We start from the raw sequence: 21881 nt of genomic DNA, 5'->3' as shown, positions 1-21881 counted from the left end.
TAGTAAAAAAAAGTCGCATCGTAAATTTGTATCGATGCCCTGATGTTTATAAGGATATCAAGAACAGTCATCGTGCAATGACCCGGGCGAGATAAGGCAGTGTCCAATTTTCAGCAATGCCACCATGGGACCGTGTCACCTTTAACATTGTTGGCGTAGCCAGCACGGCTGAAATATCGTCTTGTAAAATATGAAACTGGCCGAGTTCCATCGTCGACGTTACGGCGGCGTGTGTCCGCCCCAAAGAGAAATAGCTACATCGTTTCTCGGTTAAAGGAAGAATGGCAAGCAAAAGAACAACAGGCATCGCGACCTTTTCTTCTATTATCCAACGTTCGTCCGTCGTTTCTGGATGCACTAGAAAATTCCTTGAGATGCGCTTTCATCGGTTCCAATGAAATATCTGTTGAACTGAGAGACAATCTTCGAGAAAGCGTATTCCGTGTACAGTCTTTAGTTACGAAGTAATAATTTCAGTTTCATAACACATTAATAACACAATCCATATTACGTTTATTTAAAAAAGTAATTGTCTACATTTAAAGCGAGTATTCGAATTTTGATATTTACAGTATTCGTATTTGCGCCCTTGTAAAATATTTATACGTTCATATAATAACTCAATTAGAGATTATAAATTGTTCCGTATTTTGCTCACGAGAGAGATTAGTCTTATTAACACTAGATATACTTCAAGCTTTACTCTTCCCCGTCAGTTGATCCTGAATTTCTTGCAAGGACATTCCTTTCGTCTCAGGTACACAGATCAAGGTAAATGGTATAGCCGTAGCCTCTAACAGGCCATAAAATAGAAACAAATATCGTTCGTTCAGAAAATTAAGCAGCGGCATGTAAGTGACGGTTGAGATGAAAGAGACAACGGCGGCTGTGCTGCTGATAATAAATGCTGCGATGCACTTTAGATGAGGAGGAAAGAGTTCGCCAAGCATCGTTGGTGGTAGGAGAGTAACACCCGAGAAAACTGTTATGTAGAAAGCTATCATTCCGGTAATCGCTAGTCCTTCCACTGTTTTTGAATCAAAACCAAAATCTAACAATTGAAACTCGACCGTTAACAGACTTAAAGATAACGTGATTCCAGTGCACGATATGACCATAAGAATTCTCCTCCCAAGTCTGTCCATTAAAAACATTGATAAACAACATCCAATGATACCACATGCCATCACTATTATCACCGCTTGCGCTGGGTCCATCACGCTAACTTTTGCGGACGTGAAGATCGACTCCATGTAAAACGAAATGTTATTGATTCCGCTCAATTGAGCGTACGCGGTAAGAATCGTAACAATAATAATCGACTTACGGAAATGAACAATTTTTAACTCCCTGAGAGAGTCTGTTAACGTTTGCTTACTGACATTTTCAACAAACTTTCGTAAGTCCATGAATTCCGATTCTACGTCATAGTCTCTATGGTACCATTGAATCGATGATTTTGCTTTCTCGTCCAAGCTTTTCTCAATTAAATGATGAGGGGATTCTGGCAGCCAGATGAAAAGAATCATTAGCAAAAGGCAAAAAACTAAGGCTATCATGGCTGATACAGTCATCGACAAATACGCTCCCATAACACTCATTATAAAGTTTCCTGTCGCTACGCCGCTCGTGCCTAGTGCCATCAACGCTCCTCGGATGCTAGGATCCGCTATTTCCCCTAGATATATAGAATAGCAGCTGTAAGTTATCCCTAGGCTGATGCCACTGCAAAATCTCGAGACGTATAACCACTCCACGCTGTTAGCCAAGATGATGAACAGCCAACCAAGCGAGATGGGCACAGTGCTGATCGTAATTGTTGTCTTGCTGCCGACGTAGTTGACGCATATAGCGCCTCCGATAGCACCGAAAAATCTTCCCAGATTGAATAACGACACCACCCACGATATTTCCGATAGTGTCACCGGAAATGTAGATTCTGCAGAAGTTAAGTAGTTGATGTACGGAGACGACCATCCTCCCACTAATCCCAGTTCCGTTATCAACAACCAGACTGTAAGAAAAATTAAAAATTATGATTCTCCTTTTATCTGGATGTTTCGCGGCCACTGCAACATTGTTAATATTACTGCGCAATATGCATTTCGAAAAGTTAATTGGTGATTGGTTAATACCTCCGCAACCAGCGATCCATTGCGGCCAGAACACTTTTTTCTTTAATTTCTCACTTCTTGCCTCAGTCATGATGAGTCCTCCGAAGGTAAGGAGCAGCTGACAGATGTATTACTTACATCAAAATTATATAGCTTTGAAAATAGTGAAACAGATTACATAAATGCAGATAACATCACGCATGCGTGCATTATTCCTATATATCCTATCATATGTTCGGGAATGAGATTTCCACGTTTCCATTTTTTAGTTTTTCACGAGAAACAAAAGACGTGGGGGGTAGAATGGGGGGTCTTGCTCGAATGAAAGCAATCACTTCTACGGTAATAACACGTTTTACTAACTAATATCATAAATTATACTTTGTAGTTGTTTGTCCTGTCTCGATACTGTTATAGAAATTGCTCTGTTTAAACAGGAAGATTGTAATATCAGCATATGTCAAAATAAAGAGTCTGATAATTGGAAACTGACGTAATTTACAATTCTATCTTTCTTATTTATTTCTATTCTAATTTACAATTCTAATCTCGCGTGATATATACTTAGTAATATTAATAACAACAGTAATATTATTAATACAAATATTTCATTGCAGAAAATACAAATATTCTTCTGGCTCTTCTTTATATACGAATCTCTGCTACTTGTAAAGTGGGAATGTATGGTTCCTGTTGCGTATAATGAAAGTGTAATCATTTTTATCAGTAATATCATTTGTCTGACACACATATAATTCCATAGCTTAATTAGCTAACGAGCTGAGCTATGTTTGATTTGAGCTAATATTTTATTTTTACATGAATTGCGAGATTAGCAAGAGCTTTTCTTTTATCCATATAGTTGCAAGATAAATACATAGTTGAACAAACACACTGTTTGATATTTATTTTAAATTCTTTTTGTTCAAATAATATGTTTACAGACTAAAACGATCGAAATAAAATACACCCTGGAGTTTTAAGTATAGTTTACAGGTCTTCAGCTTTGATTTTGAATTTAACGATCCCTTATGATGCAAATGAAAGTAATAATATCAGTTGTCTAATATATCTTTTTTGTGCATATATTGTAGGAATTTAATGTTTAATTGCAAAATTCCTTAATAATTCTTCACGTCATTGCCTGATTAAGTTCTCTGGTGGTTATTTGCGAAATACTGTTGTTTAGTGGCTTTTTGTGATAAGATAAGATACGTGTAATTACGTACAATTCGCTGAGTAATGGAGAAATTGAAATCTCCGTATATATGACTGATTATTTTATATAATAATCAACACTATATATTTCTTTCATTTTCGGTATATGTGATAAAGGTATATGATAAGAGTAATTAAAATATTCGTTCGTAGAAGTATCATTTATTTTTATTGAGATCACCTTTACTTCACACTTTATTCCAATACAGTCTGTTATCGTACCGTTCTTGTTATTTCCGAACTGCTTCCTCCTTTTTTACTCTCGCTAGCTAGCATGTCCTGTATTTCCTGTCAACATTATATCGATATCGATTATTTAATACCACGTCAACGGGAAACTGAACAATGACTGATTCGTCCACTGTTTGTACAACAGGAACAGACTACTACATCATTCTGTCATTACCCACACTCTCGCGAGCCAACTTGACATCTTTTCTATTAGAATCGAATTAGCAAATTTTTGATGAATATCTACTGAATCATCTCATACGCCGCTTCAAATATATAATCTATCTTCGAGCCTGGATAAATAATAAATTAATAAAATCGAATATACTGTACAATATTTAAAACAGTGCTTCTTCAAAGACATAAAATTCCCCTTTACAAATATCACATCGTCGACAGAATATTTGCAATAATCTGATAAGATCGTGAACGTTGTGAATCAGTTAAAAATTACCTGCAAGGTCTTCCCCTTGGTCTCGGGCATTTCGGTGATCGAATATACCAAGCAGACGGTCATGGCTATCGCGTACATCCAGAATACGTATTTTTCGGACATGAGATCGATGAGCGGTTGGTAGGTTCTACTACAGATGAACGCGAATAACGCGGACGTGATACTGGCAGTGAATCCGGCGATGCTCTTTAAATCGTCTGGGAAAAGCTCGCTGAGTATGGTGCTCGGAACCGGTATCAGACCGATGGACATCATCATGAAGAGTATCATCGCTAGGATCGGCAGCCATTCCAGACTTTTTGGTTCAAAATTCTGCTCCAGTAGCAGAAAGTGTAATCCCAGAAGCACCATCGCGATGATTACGCAGCCGCATGACACCGCAATGAGAACCTTTCTCCCGCATCGATCGATCAGATACACGCTGATCCAGCCGATCACTATACCTGGAATGCGAATATCGTATCCTGTATTGATTCGAAAATCCTCGAAATAAAATAGAAGAGGAGAAATAAACCGGAGGGCAAAAAGAAAGTTTCGTCCTTTTCTTTCGACGTCTTAAGTTATGGCAACAGTGGATGCGTGCTCTGGCGAGCTGTCGCTCTGACGAATGAAACATTTAAAGACCGAAATGAATTTATATATACATGTAAAACGTAGCAGAAGAAGCTAAAAAGTACATTTTTATTAAATTTTTGATCTAAATGTCGTTTTATGACTAAAAAAGAAGCATTTTAATATAATATAGAGCGGTATGGATAATGTATAATAGTTGGCAACGTAATGAATTTTAAAGCTACTTGTACAAGATGGAAAATGTAACGTATCATACCCATCAGAATACACATCCAGGGTAAACATAGCTTTAAAATGAGAACTGAACTATTTCGAAAATTCACGGATTATATCGGAATAAAAAGAAACGCTATTCTATCTTGAAACATATATGCATAGAAATTATCCTCTTTGTGTAAAATGTACCAATTCCAGTGGAGATGATCACGACGGTCGCCGGCTCCAGCGACGTCACTTTCGCGCTTCTTATGATTATTTCCATATAGTATGTCACGGTGTTTAACCCACTGAGTTGCATGAAAATGAACAACAATATAATCATATAGAACGCGCGCCTATTCTTCCTTTCCATAACCTGATTGATTTTGTCGCGGAAGTTGGTTGATTTGGAAGATTGCACGAAGTCCTCGATTATTTCCAACTCGACGTTCACGTTTGATTTTCGGTGATACCATTGGATCGTTTTCTTCGCCTCAATCGCATTATTCTGCCGCACATAATAGTGAGGCGATTGTGGTAGCAACGGGAAGACCGTCATGAAGCAGATGGTCAAAACTAGACTTACAAGTCCAAAACACATCATCGACACATGACTGCCCATTATGTTGCCGATCAACGTTCCAAATGGCATCCCATTTACTATTGTGCTGACCAGTGCACCACGGATGTTGGCTGATGCTATTTCGCCTATGTAAAAGGCGAAGCAGCTATAATACATGCCGAAAGAGATACCTAAAAAATTATCTTCCAATAATTGTATGTACTTAAAGTGACAAGATACATGTGCGATCTACCACAAACGTCGAATAAAAATTACCTGCGCTAACTCTGAATACGTAAAGCCAAAATGCCGAGTTAGCAAATATTATGCAAATCCAACTTATTATAATAGGAATTCCAGACATTAACAGAGATCTTTTGCTGCCGTAATACTCCATGGTGACGGAACCGCCGATAGCACCGAATAAACGTCCAAATGGTAACAAAGAAACGATCCATGATCCTTCTTCATCCGTTATAGGTATTTCCGAGTCTTCCAGGGTCAAGCGTGCGAGGAAAGGGGACGTCCAACCGATCGTTAGTCCAATACTGATAGCCATTAGAGCCACTATGATGAAATCCCTAATTGATGTTGTATGAATTCACGCGAAACGTGCGACGATCACATAATATTTTTGTAACATCGATATCTGTGTCTAACTAAAATAACACAAGGATAATGCAACGTACACAGAAATGTAGAACTGTCGACTAACCTGTCAGACAGGTGGCCCATTGTGGCCACACACGGAGAAAAGCCTCTATTGCCTTCAGTTTCATGGATGCGTTGAGCGAGATAAAGCGCAAGAATACTTCTGACGGCTCTCCGCCGCACCGGTTCGTCACTACCGCGGATTCGTTCTTCTAATTGATTTATATTTTCCTGTTTTCTCAGTTCGCATTCTCTTTCGGATCGTCGCCTCTCATAAATATTTGGCGCTCGGTATCTTAGCAGTGAGACATGATTCGTCATGAAGCTTTCGCTATCAGCGATACGGAAACTGCGTGCATTCGCGTGTAATATTTCAATCGAATTTTTGGACTGCCTCGAATATCGTATACCGCAACCTACTGATTGCACAACGTTGTACTATGTGCAATGTGAATAGAATCTGGCTCTCTAACAATTTCGAGCATCGTTATGGAAGTAATTATGAACGGATGGTTGTTGTTTATCGAGAGAAACACTGCTAAGTTTTCAATGATTCAGCTTCGATTCATGTACGTGTACTTTCAGCCTTTTCCCACGACAAAAAGTTAAAACAGAAAACTTTAACCACTGAGAACCGCTCTAATTAACAACGAATTATGTTTTCATATGTGTTATTGCGCTGCTAATATCGATTTTGGCATGAAAATGAGGTTCTTCATGACTTTAATAGAAATGAAGATTGGATCGAAATACGGTTCAACGTGCTATTACACGAAACGAAATATTTATGGTCACGCGTTAATCAATTTTCCAAATTGCACGATGACTGGCGAGAAGCATAATTAAAATACACACTGGAATTTGCTTGAGTTTAATGAACGAAATAAACGAATAGAAATAAATATTTTCAACTTTTATTAAATTGACGTTTTCATTTTTGCGCCGGCTTGCAAGCTTGGAGCATGTTCCTGCGAAAAGAACGGTTTTTATACAACGTATTTCTCATGCTGATATTATTAGTTTCATCCATTGTGCTCTTGATTTTTGTAATAAATTTCAATGTTTCGTTTTGCATCATTTCTGAATTTTCAGTTGTACGTAAAGGAAGAATTACTCGAAGAATGCATGTAATTTTCTAAGTTATAATTTTAAGATTCAATAGGATCGGTCGAAGTCAATGTGTATATCGATGAAATTTAAATATCTGTTCATTCTTGGGAATGGTTGTAATAGTATTGCGCCTGAGAATGTGAAATATTCGTGAAAAAGGTGCATATTGGAATAACATCACGCAGACATGTCGTATGCACGTATTTTGGCAATTATGAAATTAAAAAATACTTGCAAGGAAAACTTATTTTCCAGTCCTTGAGTGATAATGATTTTCAAACTTCTAGAATTCTAAGGAAAAAATCTAACAATGGTAGTTTTAGATGATGTGAAGTTTCTAGAATAATGTAAATTAGCACTTGATTCAAATGCTAATTGTCTACAAATCATTTAGTGTTTTCAAAGACAATAAAGAAAAATAGATAAAAGAATAGATAGATAAGCAGTATGATAGATAAAGATCAAATTACATTGTAAACTGGAGAAGTTGTCAGCGTGACGAGGCCAACTTGGTTCTGGATTTCCTTTGGAAGTTGAACGACGTTTCGAACGTTCGAAATCTTATGTCTCTTCATGCAGATTAGGGTTAACTACAAACTGCGATTCGACAAGGGTTTTCAGGGTCTGTCAGTTATTTGGTATCCCTAAGGGCAGTCCAGCGCAATCTAGCAACTTCAATATTTGATACATGTGGTCGGTTGTATGCCTGGCTCTTCGAACTAGTTTCACCGCGTGACTTGATGATGTGCAAATTGGATTACTTGCCCTCGGGAATCGCATAATTGAATTTGATCAGTTTTGCTTATTATCGAATGTACTTGCGATCTTATCGATAAAGTGCAGGATCAAAGTGAAAAAAAGCTTCAAGCTTGAAATTTGCCTTGTCATAGTGTTCGTAGTGAACTAAAATGAAAGGATATTAAAATTTGTGTATTTCCTCGTCCAATTTTCGAATGGATTTTTATAGGACAATTGTTCTGCCGATTTATGAAAGAAAGTTATAACCTGTTTGTCGATTGCGAAGTTAGTTCGAGCGATCGTATGGTTCCCAACGGTTCGCCAAAGATCCAAGGATCTATATGCGCTTTTATTGCAGAGAGAAAAGCTATTCCATCGTCGTACACGGATTACTACTTCCTTTATTTACTTTACGCAGGAAGCTCCGTATAATTTCGCAAGGTTATTCTTAGAGCGGTGTCGCTGTATTCGTCTCTGCGAAATGCACTTTTCGTCTTTTACGATGTTTTCTGAACTTTTCTCAAAGCATCGGATAAACAAGCCTCTACAACACATTTTCACGAGATATGTACATGTCCCGAGAGTTGCTCGATTTAGAAGTCTCCGGACAATTTATGACTCGACGAGTTATTAGAAGTTAGTAACATTTGAATGACCATGATTACTTTTAACTTAAATTATTGAAATTTGTTCCCCGGTACGACAAGTTCGCAAAATATTTATAATGCCAAAACCTCACGTAGCAGAGGTATCTTGGAAATCCAGCTCACGTCTCTAGTTCCGTCAGGGAGAGAAGGCCCTGATATACTTACGAGGGGTGTGAGTACGAGTGGCTATATTATAGTTTACTTTTAAGGAGACGACGAAATACGTCAGAAAACGTGGATATAGGCGTAGGAAGACTAAAGCTCGTAATGCTAGTCGCATGTAGATAATACATTATATATATAACATATATGTACATATATATATATAAGCGATATATATATATATATATATATATATATATATATATATATATATATATATATATATACCTACATGCATGTATGTTATTCTCTTGCCATATTTTTCTTACTTTCTCCTTTGCGTTGTCCTCTTCCTGTACTTTCTTTTTACCCTTTTCTTCTTGCCCTTTCATCTCGAACCTTCTCTTTGCCCTGGTCGTTTTTCTTTCTTTCCTTTTCCTTCTTCGACTTCCTTCTGGTCGTTCGCGTTTTATCCGACAACCAAGGGAGACAAAGATGAACTGGCGTACCAGCGAAAGGAGTTCCTGGTGTATAATGTAACGTTTCGAAAGCTATCACTCCTCAAGGTAAAAGGAAGGGGCTGAACCATAGTTGAAAAGGGTTGAAAGTAAAACCTAGCCGTGGAATAGGTAATGGCTAGGAAGGGAGCCAACGGCAAGGAGATATTCTTATACACCGTGTATCGTTTCATTTCGGTCGAATTTTTATGATTCCGACAGTGTCAAACCGTCTGTGAAATTATCCTATGATTAAGTGTAAAAATCGTTGCTTTTTATTCTCGCAATCCATAATGGAAGAAATGGATAAAATTTCTAATCGCTTAATTTGGGAAACGCCATGTTCACGATAGTTTCATTTAATACGTTCGATAATTATTTTTTCTTCTCTTTATTACCTCAAACGCGTTGTCATGCCGCGAAAGACGGATTAAATAAAATCTCTCGAAAATTAGTTTTCTAATTTACATACAGATTGATTAGGGACCCACTCTTGCAAGATTTCTTGCGATGGATTTATTTTAAAATTAATTTAAAAATAAAGACAAAATACTGATCACATTTTCGCATTTGCTTTTCACTAATTACTTAGTTAGCTTCGCCCGGAAGCGCAATTATGCGTACTTTATGTAACGAAAGAATTAGGCAAATTGATTTATCTCGTAAACTAAATCCGATGCGCTATTGAAACGAAGCTTATAGTTTGTGTAATTAACGTTCTTTGTAATTAAATTCGTAATTGTATTACGGCACACTCATCATTACCGTCAAAGTCATAAGCGGATTCGCTTGAAGTAGTCGAGTTAAGACTGAGTTTCGGTGTTGAATAATAGAATTCAAAGAGCTGTCCTTATTATTTTCCTACAATTAACGGATGGATCATTTTGTTGGAAATTAAAAGCATAACGAGAAATCGCTTCGAGACATTACTTACTTCGTGTATTATTATGTCACGAACTTCGTAAATATATCTCAACACGATTGAGCTAAATTGAAAATGATTTTCAACTTGTTTTTACTCATAAAACATTATTTAGGTGACCTTTCCGAAATACGATAACGGGATGTCAGACACAATAGTAGACTTTTTCTTTCTCTTTTGCCATTTTATGTATAGTTCGGCTGCAGATATTTTCCACTTTATGCTCGGTTAGAGATGCAAGAGATTCTTTTCCCTTTTCACCGACAGTTTTGTTTCTTTATTTCTTTTAGTCAGGATTTGGTGAAACGTTCAGGATGCCTAGCTTTTTTCTGTTGATCGATAATAAGAAGCAAAGCGGGGTAAAATTCATAACGTATTAGGGATCTGACGTTTCGAAGAGACGCGCAATCGATTTGCTCCACTCGAGAATCGAGATTCGCATCGAAATTTGAGCGTCGAGTGATCGTTGAAATCGGTTCATTTTTACGTTCTCTGTCCTTGTTGTTCTCCTTTCTTTGTATTCTATCTTTTTTCAGCAGAAAGATTGCTTAGTAATAATTACGTAAAACTGGAACGCAATTTCGCTGAGTTTATTCGCTTTATCATAAACAAAGGCATCAAGTACGTACACGGACGAGGCAATGTGAAATAAACACGGAGTTTCAATTTTTACAAAATACTGGGCATTGTAATATTTCATTAGTCTTTGATAAATACAACGATAACAACGAAAATACAAATTGTTGTAAATATTTCCGATTGATCCGTGCTACGAAACAGTACGACGAATGGTCGTTAGTCTGTTCAATAGAAGTTCAAATAGAAATTACTTACACCGCAATATTGTATAACATGTTTATTATATTTGCTGAAGAACGAGCCCATATATGCGCTAAGATTAGCGTTGTTTGCATTGCGAATGTCGCCTATGTTCGGTGTGTATTTTTTGCCAACTGTAGACTGAATTTAACACGTAAAACGATCAGATGGTATTCTCTGTTAGCATTGTATCTCTGAATTGTTTCGCGACTCCTGAAATCAACCCCGCAATGGCTAGGAGATTAAGGAAGCTTAATCAGACTTAGGCAAATACCATTGTCTAGGAATTCTAGTTTATGATATTTAGTTATATACCAAATTTCCCAAATGCTAAAATCTTTGTGGGCTTCTCGCGCTTAATTTGTAGCATAACTCTTCCTTAAACGAAATATGTCGGTACATATTTATTTTTCGCGTCTCGACATATTTGCCGGAAGACTTTAACACGAACTGAAGCTGGTTGGTCCATTGCATCATTGATAATCGCGTGATCTTATCAAGCTAGTACATATTTCTTTCCAAGGTCGATCGTCATCATGATAGCTGTAATGATAAGTAATAAGGCGTAAAAAGCTATTAGGTACCCGAAGGATATTCTCCATCTCGTGCCAGCTCTTTTTCTTCTTTACTCTCGTTAAGAAGACTTTCGACGTGAAAGCAGGATTCTTCAGGCCAGTCAACGGAAGACGTAAAGCTGAAGCGAGGAGATGTCGGCTTCGCGGATGGCTTTCTTCCATCGTCTTTTCGTTTCATGGGGTTTTATCTCGTTTTCTTCATCCCGTATTATTTGTTCGCGCCGCTTTTCCATCTGAGAGAGAAAGATAAACCGAGAAAAGAAGCGGAAGAAAGGGAGATGGCAAAAGAGGGGGTGCCGAACGAGGGAGATGAAGGAAAGAAAACACAGACAGCGGTCGTGTTTCTCTTCTCCGTGATGCTCTATCCTATTACACGCGTGCGCTCGATCAATGATCGCATCAAACCGTCGAGAATGGTTAAGGCGAATGCGAGCATTAAATATAAAGCGTTTTCCAATTTTAGCAAGTGTTCCGCTCGAATTTTTTCCCGCGCAGACCAAGTTGCCCTAGTTCGTCGTATTTTCATACAGTCATACGAAACGTTTGTCGTCTCTGTAATTGCTTTTCACAATGACTTCCCCGCCGTTAGTAACGAAGTTACCGTCGTTGTTGCGAAAACTTTTGTTTTGTTTCATAGCGCGGAGCTTCGAAACATAAAAGACTCTATTCTCCTTCTCAACGACGAAAGAGAACGACGATTTTTCAGTTACGGCACCGTAAAATTTACCTATTCGTATTTGAATCGGCGAGTCCGTAAAAATGCTATCTATTATGTCGTAGAAATCCGAAGTAACAACCGTAGTCAAAGGAAAAAAGGAAGGTGCAGAAAAGAACGAGATTCGAGTGTTTTACACGAGTGAATTTCATTGTCGCTTAATGTCTGATCGAGTATCGTATAATACTACTTACCGTTAATCTTTGATCTATCTTAATCCGGGACATTTAAGTCTTGTTGCTAACTTTTGTATCCAAAAATAATAAAACAACACAAAGATATTTATCGAAATAATGACACTTTGCGAACCTCCTAAAAAAGCTAAAAATGTTTTTAAACATCTACACCGTCTATATCTATATCTATAAAGTAGCTCACAGTACAACAGTTGAACCTACCCTATTTCTCGCATCCCCGATATTTGTTTGCCGCGTGTATCATCCAACAACGCTGCATCTGCTAATTATTTCAAGCGCCATATTTAAGGTATAGCTGTCAAGTCGTAATTTCTTTCCTCGTGGGCCGAGGCTCTACGTTGTTAATGGGAGAAATGGAAAGGTGCACGAACACTTGGCACGGTCGGCGGCCGTGTGTACGTACGAACGGAGGAGGAAAGGATTTCGCGAAGGTACGGGCAAAGGTAGAGGTCGTGGATGAAGTTGGCGGGACCGAGGAGGAGGACAGGGAAGGAGGTGGGTTTGGGGGGCGGTCCGGGACGAGTCAAGGGGTTGGAAAAGGGGCGACTCCGGCAGTCAGCGGGTTAAAGCCGCTCCGAGCGGGCGTTCCATGTGCGTTGCCTCCGCTTCCATGAAATTCCGACGGAATGTCGCGCAAAGAATGCTGTCGACGACGCCGTTGACTCACGTGTTAATCGCCTCGGATAGTTTACGTGATTACATCTTGCTCTTCGGCGTTACAAGTGATGTTTTGCTTCGATGATCCTCGAATCGATGTATCGGCGTGTTCACTTTAAGCTGTTCTACAAACTAAAAAACGAACTAACTTTCCGACTAACGTCCTCTCTGTGACATGTGTTATTTAACGAACGTACAGTGATCGCGATGTGTGTTTCTTTGAATGGATAACGAATCCAAGCTCGATTTATTTAGAAGATCGAGAACAGTTTTCGAAACATCAAAGTATATTGCGACAGGAGAAACGTCTCGATCTTGCGATAGCGTTAATATTTTTCGCATATTTACTACGACACTTTGATCGAGTTATGTCATTTTATCGGAGATTTTTGTTCTTCTTCAATGATTTTTTCGTAGAGACAAATTGGTTTCGCTTTGAAGTTATTTGAAGTTGTCGGTGGTGTATGCACATTACGGTGAATATTGAAATATACGGGAAAACGGTTTTCATCCGTGACGAGACTTATTTCAATGGTATTGTTCGTTGAAAATAAATTCCGAATTTAACAACTTTTGGGATACTTTGATGGAGTATACTCGGAAATTGCGATGGTCCCTTTATTGACTCGATGTTTGAACTTTTCTAAACGTAGTCGGCACATGTATCGGCGTAAAAGTTCTTTGACACGACTAATGGCCTTTGCCTCCCGTAGAAAAAATTACCGGTCTATATATCATAAACAGCACGATGAATCACCGTACCATTACGTTCGATAACACGTATACTATACTCATATGCTTATCAAAATTTGCTTTCCGAGGAAATGTAAATTGTTTGCATCACTGTCTGTAAGGTTTGAGTCCGATTTATTACGAAAAGGAGCAAACACATCGCATCGTCTCGGTAAAAAATAACGAGCTGAGCAATTAATGGTTTTTTTCTCGGCGTTTCGTTCCCCTGAAATCAAAATCCTCTTACTCGTATAAAAGATTAAGCTGTTAGTAAATATTTACCTTGCGTGGAGTTTTCGGTGGTGGAAATCGTATTCATAGAGATCGAACTAAATTTATGGCATAAATTTTGTACATATATCAAGAGAGATTTATGTATTGGTCGGTTGTCAGCATTCGCCTAAACAACCGAATTTTTCGAATGATTCTCCCGTCCAAGAATTCGGCGTGCTCTAAGGCAAAATAACGCGGTTTAGGTAAAATTCGAAATGATGTAATCGACGGTATTATGGAATTCGGATGTCATTGTCTTGCGTGATTGACGGCACGAGTATGTAATGGTTAATTGAGGATTTGCGCATCAGGATAGCGTGCGATGCTTCATTGAATAAGTTTGTCTTAACGGAAGCTAATATTTACGAAACAGAACTTTAGAGAAATTCGATGTTCCGAAGCAGTACCGACGACGATTAAACTCGAAGGGTCGATCGAACCTGGCTTTTAAACAGTACGTAATTACGATCAGTCTTTCACGAAGCGAAAAACTTTTTTAATTTCGTCGATTGGTTTTTACGATGCGCAGAATCGAATAAAAATGACTCGCTAATTAACTCCGTTGAGAAACTTTTCGTGTCACCGTTTCGACGAAAACAAAATAAAGGAAATAAGTGAAACAAGAAAAAAGTATAATATCGCCGAAAAATTGCATTATTATGCGAGATATGTAACAAATTGAGTGAAACGTGATCGCATGACATTCACAAACGATACTTCTTGATTAATTGCAAACTAATACGCGTTCGAGAATCGTAGAGTTTCGATATTACTTAATGGGAATGGGAATTAAATCCAGACGTCCTTGTATCGTGAAATTCCGGCTGACGCGTGTAATTTCGTCGCTGCAACGTATCGTTTCAGTGTCGCCGAATCGACCAACAATAGAAAAAGTAACAAAAAAAGAAAAAAAAGTAGGGTATGGAGAAACCGAAATTGCTATAGACGGTGCAATTAACTCGTTGACAGGTGTTCATCTCGCAAATCAATCGTGTGTCTGGTTCAGACGGATCAGTCACGTGCTCGTGGTTGGCATCATAAATGCACTTGACTGCAACCATTTTCTGTGCGGTTGCATAACCAGCCTCTCGGGAAAATTGCGTTAATTGCAGCCCAAATTTTCCAGCTTCCATTTTCACGCTGATAAAGTCATTGTTCGTAGCGTCAAAGATGCGTCCTCATCGGAGATTGTAATCTCTTAAGCCATACGAGAAGAGCGACTACAGAAACGATTAAACAACCGACTAGATGTAAATATACTTCCAGAGAATAAACCATTCGTGTTTGTTATTCATCGGGATATCTGTACATCAGGAGATTATTTATGAACTTTATCGGGTAACATCGCGGTATAACGAAACGATGTTTTATACAGGCTTACTAGATTCGGGGTAAGATAATAATTTTAACGAAATTATCGATTGGTGTTTGAAAAAGTTGGGCGAATAAGCGGTCTGGCGTTATACTACCGGCGTTTGGAAAATAAACGGGGCACTGGCTGAAAAAAGTCTGTCATGATCCATGTAGGAAGATTAAACGGAAAAACCGAGGACGGTGTATTACGTATTGCCAACAGAACGTCAGTGTCGTGTTTCCATGTTAAAAACTAAGCTTAAAAACCACCGCAAACTTTGACATTGCCATCGCGTGTAATTTTGGACTTTTGAACAAAAGAGGCGAATGAAGTTGTAATAAAGTGGATAGACCGTACCCCGTAAACACGTCATTTTTCATCCGATGTTTTTCCAGAAAACAGATTTCATTCTCACCGACGAATTTATATGAGATATCGAGTTGGTGGTGCTTTCGAAGTGAAACTGGTGCATGGTGAAACTGGAACGAACTACATCTTTACCTCTGCGATTCGTCGGTTACTCGAATAATTCACATCGATGAAACGATCGGTGTGCAGGAAGCCGGTGATTGTGAAAGTTCCGCGGCGCGTTGAGATCAAACCCTCGAATTCGCAATTAAAATTGTTCGAAATTCTACCAGTCGACAGACAGTCGGCCACGTACTTAACCGTGTTCTTCGTTGGTGATTAGAAGGGAAAGAATGGTAAAACTGGGCGAGGAGAGGTGAGCGAATCGAAGCTCGCGGCTCCAGATAAGAGAGAAAAAGGTGTTTTAACGAGTAGACTGAGACGGTGGTGGCTCGTGGTGATCGATCCGCGTTATTTGCGGTGTATAATAGCGACGCGAGTGGGCCCAGCGTCAATTTGTCTCGCTTCTCACTAAAAGGTAGCCGGTCGACGACGAGGATTCATCGATCGATCGATCGGCGTGCGCGGGCCACGCGTATTGCTCGTGGACACCCGCTTGCAGCGTGCTGCTGTTCCTACCGTCACCAACCATGCATCCGCGATCACCCGAATACGGTTGTTCCGGCATCGGTGAAGGATCGTCGAGTGGATCGCCGAATTGACAGAGAAGGCTTGCTCTGTTAAGCATCGGAGGCCACGGCAACACTCTCGTGTACGCGTTACCGCCGGCGGGTGTTAATTAGCAGACATGTATGCCCACGTGCACGGTGATAACGGCATGTGCTGTTATCTGCCTACCGTGCTCTACCTCGAACGATACCGTAAGTTCTTCTTTTGTACGTTGTAGCCCTTGGTAGTCAAGAATCCTTGAACTTCTTGTTCAACTTTACCTTTCTCTGTGTATTATCATTGTTGAATTTTTATACAATTTGTTCCGTTTTTAAAACGCGTGGTTAACCGCGAAGATTACAGATAGCGGGAAGGTTCCCGAAGTTATTCTGAAAATTGTGATTTCAACGTTTACGAATATATCTCGAAAAACGAAATCGGATGAATCCGATAATATTGATATATTTGATATGTATCATCGGTAAGCGTGTCCTTTGTATTTGTCCGAGAAACGATTTAAAGTTTACGACGGAAAATAAACATATTTTTGTCTTTTACTTACCGTTTCTTTGTTACGGTCGATAGACGATCAAGGAAAAGGTAACGTTGTTCCGTTGCAAGTTGGTTGCGATACTTTGTGCAAAAAGAAGGATGCAATACCATGAATCCATTTCATGTGAAATACGTTTTCGTAGTTGAACGTAAACGATCAGGGGCTCGGTAGCGAGTATCCTTAAGCGATGGAGTATATTCTTGGGCGTATTAGTTTAGAGAATGGTGAGATTAGCGTTATTTTAAGGCGGCCGGCCTGAGTGCAAAACGAGCAACGAACCGGCGGAAGAGAGCGGACGTTAACACGGGCCCAAACTTATTTAGAGAAAAGATAGCGAAAGGTTTTGCATAATGAAGCAGTTAAAGTACGGCTTTCGTTAACGCGGCTCAGGCAAATATTATAGCATGGTAATCGAATAAACGAATGGCGAACCGAGATTGTTCACGCCTTTCGTGTAAATTTGCGGAAATTTATTTTCTCGTCACGGTTCGGTATCACTGGATCGTGTGCAAACTGTTTGATAATTTACTCGATACGCGTCGCTTATTTTTCGCATCGTTTTACGCCGGATTTCGTCTCTGAAAAAATTATAAATCAATCTTCTTGACGATCGGTGACGACAAATTTTTCAAGGGACGAGTTTCAATTGCTTTAGAATATACAAAATACGTTAATTGCGATGCGTTAATTATTTAAAGTGCGTTCGGTATTTGTTTTATTATTGCGGCATAAACAGTTACGGTGGATAAAAAATAAATAGCTTTCCAATCTTTCCAGTTTATCGATAATCTTCTTTGTTATTCATTTCTTCATCCAACTGGCGCTTCCAACGTTTAACAAAGGAAAGAGACGAGGCGCGACGTATGTCGAGGTTTGAATTGTGAGAATCTTTTTTTCGACGCTTGATGATTTATATGGGAATAGTAATCGGTGATAAAAGCTGAAATACTAATTAAACTATCGAAATTTAATTCTCGTTAGTTCGTTCAAAAACGTGGATACGTGTTGTGCCGATGAAAATTGCATGTAGTGTTAACATTCAACCATTGTTTTACTAACCGCTCCATTATTGTTCCGACGTTTATTTCGCTGTTAGAGAAGAAATATACCTTTAATTGTCAAGAACGAAGAAAATTGCGAAATGCATGGTAATTATACTTGCATTTTCCTCGGTCCGTTCAAAGTGCAACGAGAATACTTTTGGAACGAATTTAGTTTCACGTTAACCCTCCTTTTAACTTGACGAGGATTCAATGTGCGAATTATATTTCGATGGGACGAGAAAGAAATAGAGGAACGGATAATGTTCATGGAAAATATTTGAGATATTGCAGTAGGGTCAGAGTGTTTGTTTTTACGGCATTTTCAATGGTCGACAATGGAATCGGGACAAATGGACATTGAGATTATCGCGGTTTCACGCTATGGTTGCTCCAGACGACTGCTCGGTGGGCGGAGGATCGTTTTAGCTGTCACGCGCAGAATGGAGATTAAATTGGCACTGTTTGTACGATCGCCTTCGATGCCCACTTGTGATTGTTCTTTATTATCATTCGCGTACAATAATGAATGGTCATGTGGAAGAAATAGACTTCGAAATTGTTGGAAACTGTGAATTTTTATGCCTATCCCTTCTCGATCAAATGGAGTGGGCAACGGCTTTTTTCCCCTCGCTAAACTGTGATTTTAGGTAAGGAGCTAACGGGAAAGTTATTGGATCTGGATGAATCTCTGTTCGAGATAAAAGTGCGGGGAATATTGATAACGTATAAAATAATTAAATGGCGTAGACGTGAAAAGACCGGTTCGGATATTATTCAAATATAATCAGTCATGCTTCATTATTCATATCCTGTTCATATTCTTCGATAAAAGTTTCTACGAAATGGCGGAGATTATTGAAGCCTACTTTTTCATTGCGTTATCTATCGACTGAGGAAGAATCGATTCGGAAAACATTCTACCGGCAATCACGATCTTATAGCCTATATGTTATCCTAAGGACGTTTTCGATCTACTGATCCCTTTGATCGTTGGACTAAGATCATTCACTGGAACAGGGACATTGTGTAAAGGCTCGTGTCGACTCGATCCTAGAAAATTCCCAATAATTTCTCAACTTTCCATAAATGCTACCTTCTGGCTGACTTTTCAAACCGTGAAGCGAGCCAGCTGCATTTTGATTCAATTCGATCATCCTAGGATTTCTTAAATACGACGGAAACGTATTTCGTATTGGTCTTTCGATTAATCGTTTCGTGATAAACGGCGGCTGTTTATCATAATAAAGAATATCTGATACTCATTCCCTTCCTATGCATTCTTCGCGGGAAGCAATTTACGATTCTCGGTGGAGATACCGTGCAACATTTTTCCACTTTACTGTCACGGTGATGGCACGAACAGAAAAAATTGCATGAGTTACTGTCAAAACCGCAGCTCGTTATAAGAATCCAGATTTTGTGGCTCCCTGGGAATCTTTTCATTACGCGAAGTAGTTTAATCGCTATATTCTGCCACTGTTAGTTTTGTAATTTCAGTATCAATGTTAATTCATAGAAATGATAAAAATAATAATAAAGCTAGGGGTATAAAGTTAGGTAAATGTGTTTGATATTTCGTCCAATTTTCAGGACCTTAAATATTGACCGAGATATAAACTTAAATATTGACACGCGTTAGCATGATGGAAACTCGCGTTTAGCGAAATATATTTATTCATTCCAACGTGTATGTATAATTTATGCCTGAATGGTATGAAACTTCTGATACTAAATTACGGGTACGTCGCTCATGCAAATTGAACGCGGTCGGGGGCCCGAGGATGCAAATGTACTACCTCCCGAATGTATACCAACGTGCCGAACAAATGAGTTAGATAATAGCAAGAGAAAAGTAGGGGACTCGCATAGGGAAGAAAAGGGAAGAAAAGATCGCGAAAAGGGAGAAAGAAGGAAAGCATCAAGTGGAAAAGCCGACTGGATGTCACGGATCCGTTTTCCTTTCCTGACAGCGGTAACGTGCAGAACCTTACCAGGAGGAACATAAAATTCTTCCTCTCTATGTGGAACGTAGGTATTCCTTCTTTTTCTCTCTCCTCCCCTTTTCACCTTGCTTCGCTCCCAGAGTTTTCTTTCTTCGTGTTCTTTTCACATTGATTATTTTCTTTCACGTTAAAACTGGCATTAAATTGATTACGTTATTAAGTTTCGCTTGCCCATGTTTCATTCTAGAGCCGTGTTAATTAGAAAACTCGCGAAACCACATGAAGCTTATTACGCGGAAGGAAGATTTAAAACATATCGCAATTCTCTTTTTTTTCTATGTAATCTACGGTGTTTTATATGTGGATGTTTTGTATTACGTTCTAATGAAAATTCTTGCGAAAGAAGAAAAATTTTCTCATACTTTTCGATACTTCGGCGCGTTGGTTTTTAAGTATTCGAAAGGTTTTGTCGTCATTCACGGAAGAGATATAGGAGGAAAAGTGGCACGGAATATTAAGGGGAACGGAATTACTTTTTTATCTCGACTTAACGTCAGCCGATCGACTCCCCAAAGGAAATTTATTACCTTTAATTTTTCTCGTTTTTTCTTCTTGAGTCACGGCTGAGAGGTTTGATATTTTCTTGCGATTTTCATCCCGGTTGCTGGCAAAGAATTACTTTCTACTCAATGAAGATGACGGCCTATCAAATGGATCTTTTCAGTAATGCATGAAGGAGAAGTCTCGAACGCTTTAATAGACGACGTAGTTTGACACATCGATAAAAATGGAAGAAAGATAAAAAAGAACAAAAGGTAAGACTATTAAACCTTAATTCAAAACTGATACCTATTGTACCGATATATTCTCTGTAAAAGATTCGATTCACCGTTCAATATAAGATTCCTTTCGCTTCTCTTTGAATTTTTAAGATCTTCTAAATGGAACTTGCTTCCATTTTCATTTCTATATCGAAATTTCCTCTTCCATTTCCTAGAAATTGTGTTCGTAATAACGTGTTGGCAGAGAAGCAAAATAAGGAAGTAATGAAATGTACCAACAATTTGCTAACCAATTAACAGAATTGTATCAGCACTAAAAAACTATTTGAGAGCATACGAGTTCGTTTATACAATTTTGTTGTCTTTTTCTACATTTCATAGATGTTAACCCATTTATTAATGTTTAAAATTAAGACAATAATCTGTCTTCTTCTCCTATATCCTATTCAAGTATTTGAAGTTAATCAGGATTTTAGAGTATGGACGGTAAGCAGATAGATTTTATATAATAGCAAATTGATATACGCGTCTTATAGAATCGAAAAAAAAAATGAAAACAAATTTTTTTAAATCTCTTTGGTAAAAAGATTTTGTGTATCGATACTCGTAACTTTATTTCCCGTAAAAAGCAATTTCGACTTTCTGGTAATGTATATTAAATATTTGGAAGTATCGGTATTTTCGTATACGCTGTCCCTTCTGACTAAAATGCCAAGCCAATCTTTCATCCTATAAAACCATTTCCTTTAACGCGAATTTTTATCGTGTAAAACAGTTCCTACTTCGCGGAAAAACGAATTTCTCGGATTTCGATGCATCTCCGAGTCACGTTCAGCCGCATTTGTCTCACGCTGGTGTGTTTTCGCGACATGGGAGGAGGTAGGATCCAATTATTCGAAATTTCCATAATTCTAGAACTACAGGGCCCGTATTCCTGTAGCCCGTAAATTCCGAAAATCTGTATTCCGCTGTTCCCTTGTTTATCTTACGCGCCAGACGCCAGTGTCGGTAATATGATGGCCTGGATTAAACGTCTGCGAATTCTCGCGCAACTTCCAATTGATTCGCGTCTAAACTCTCTGCTTTTCGTCCTCCATCGAACCGGAGCTGAATCTCGATCTCCGATCCTTTTCCATTGCTTCGAATCGAATCGAATCGAATCATGTTCGAAGATTATTCACAGCACATCCGAAACAATAATTTA

The 21881-nt window shown here is 38.7% G+C and overlaps 2 protein-coding genes across 11 annotated transcripts in view; one reads left to right on the top strand and one right to left on the bottom strand.

Moving 5' to 3' along the window:
- LOC126871101 (disks large 1 tumor suppressor protein) overlaps nucleotides 1-21881 on the top strand; it is a 529262-nt gene that overhangs the window by 42656 nt on the left and 464725 nt on the right. Inside the window, exon 1 of one of the 10 annotated variants that reach the window (XM_050629532.1) lies at nucleotides 15754-16568. The exons of the other annotated variants lie outside the window; for them this stretch is intronic. Coding sequence (XP_050485489.1) covers nucleotides 16496-16568 — 73 coding nt within the window. The 5' untranslated portion in view covers nucleotides 15754-16495. Of the gene's footprint in view, nucleotides 1-15753; nucleotides 16569-21881 lie in introns of those variants that run through there. 10 annotated transcript variants of the gene reach the window in all.
- LOC126871102 (facilitated trehalose transporter Tret1-like) lies at nucleotides 3462-6578 on the bottom strand. Its single transcript, XM_050629542.1, has 5 exons — nucleotides 6066-6578; nucleotides 5627-5917; nucleotides 4996-5541; nucleotides 4018-4460; nucleotides 3462-3620 (listed from the first exon to the last, which is right to left on the bottom strand). The coding sequence occupies exons 1-5, from the start codon at nucleotides 6127-6129 to the stop codon at nucleotides 3546-3548; spliced, it is 1419 nt and encodes a 472-aa protein (XP_050485499.1). The 5' UTR covers nucleotides 6130-6578; the 3' UTR covers nucleotides 3462-3545.

The sequence above is a fragment of the Bombus huntii genome, chromosome 11 (genome assembly GCF_024542735.1).
Source record: "Bombus huntii isolate Logan2020A chromosome 11, iyBomHunt1.1, whole genome shotgun sequence".
In the NCBI taxonomy this organism is placed as follows: domain Eukaryota; kingdom Metazoa; phylum Arthropoda; class Insecta; order Hymenoptera; family Apidae; genus Bombus; species Bombus huntii.
Note: the sequence above shows the minus strand (reverse complement) of the source record. Positions and strands in the feature narration are given on the sequence as shown.

Bases quoted from the DNA above. Each gene is read 5' to 3' on its own strand.
- LOC126871102 (XM_050629542.1), bottom strand. From the start codon at position 6,129: ATGAAACTGAAGGCAATAGAGGCTTTTCTCCGTGTGTGGCCACAATGG. The intron at 5,542-5,626 runs GTAATTTTTATT...ATAATTTTTTAG, and splicing joins CGTATTCAGAGTTAGCGCAG to GTATCTCTTTCGGCATGTAT. The intron at 3,621-4,017 runs GTAATTTTTAAC...TAATGTTGACAG, and splicing joins CCAAGGGGAAGACCTTGCAG to GAAATACAGGACATGCTAGC.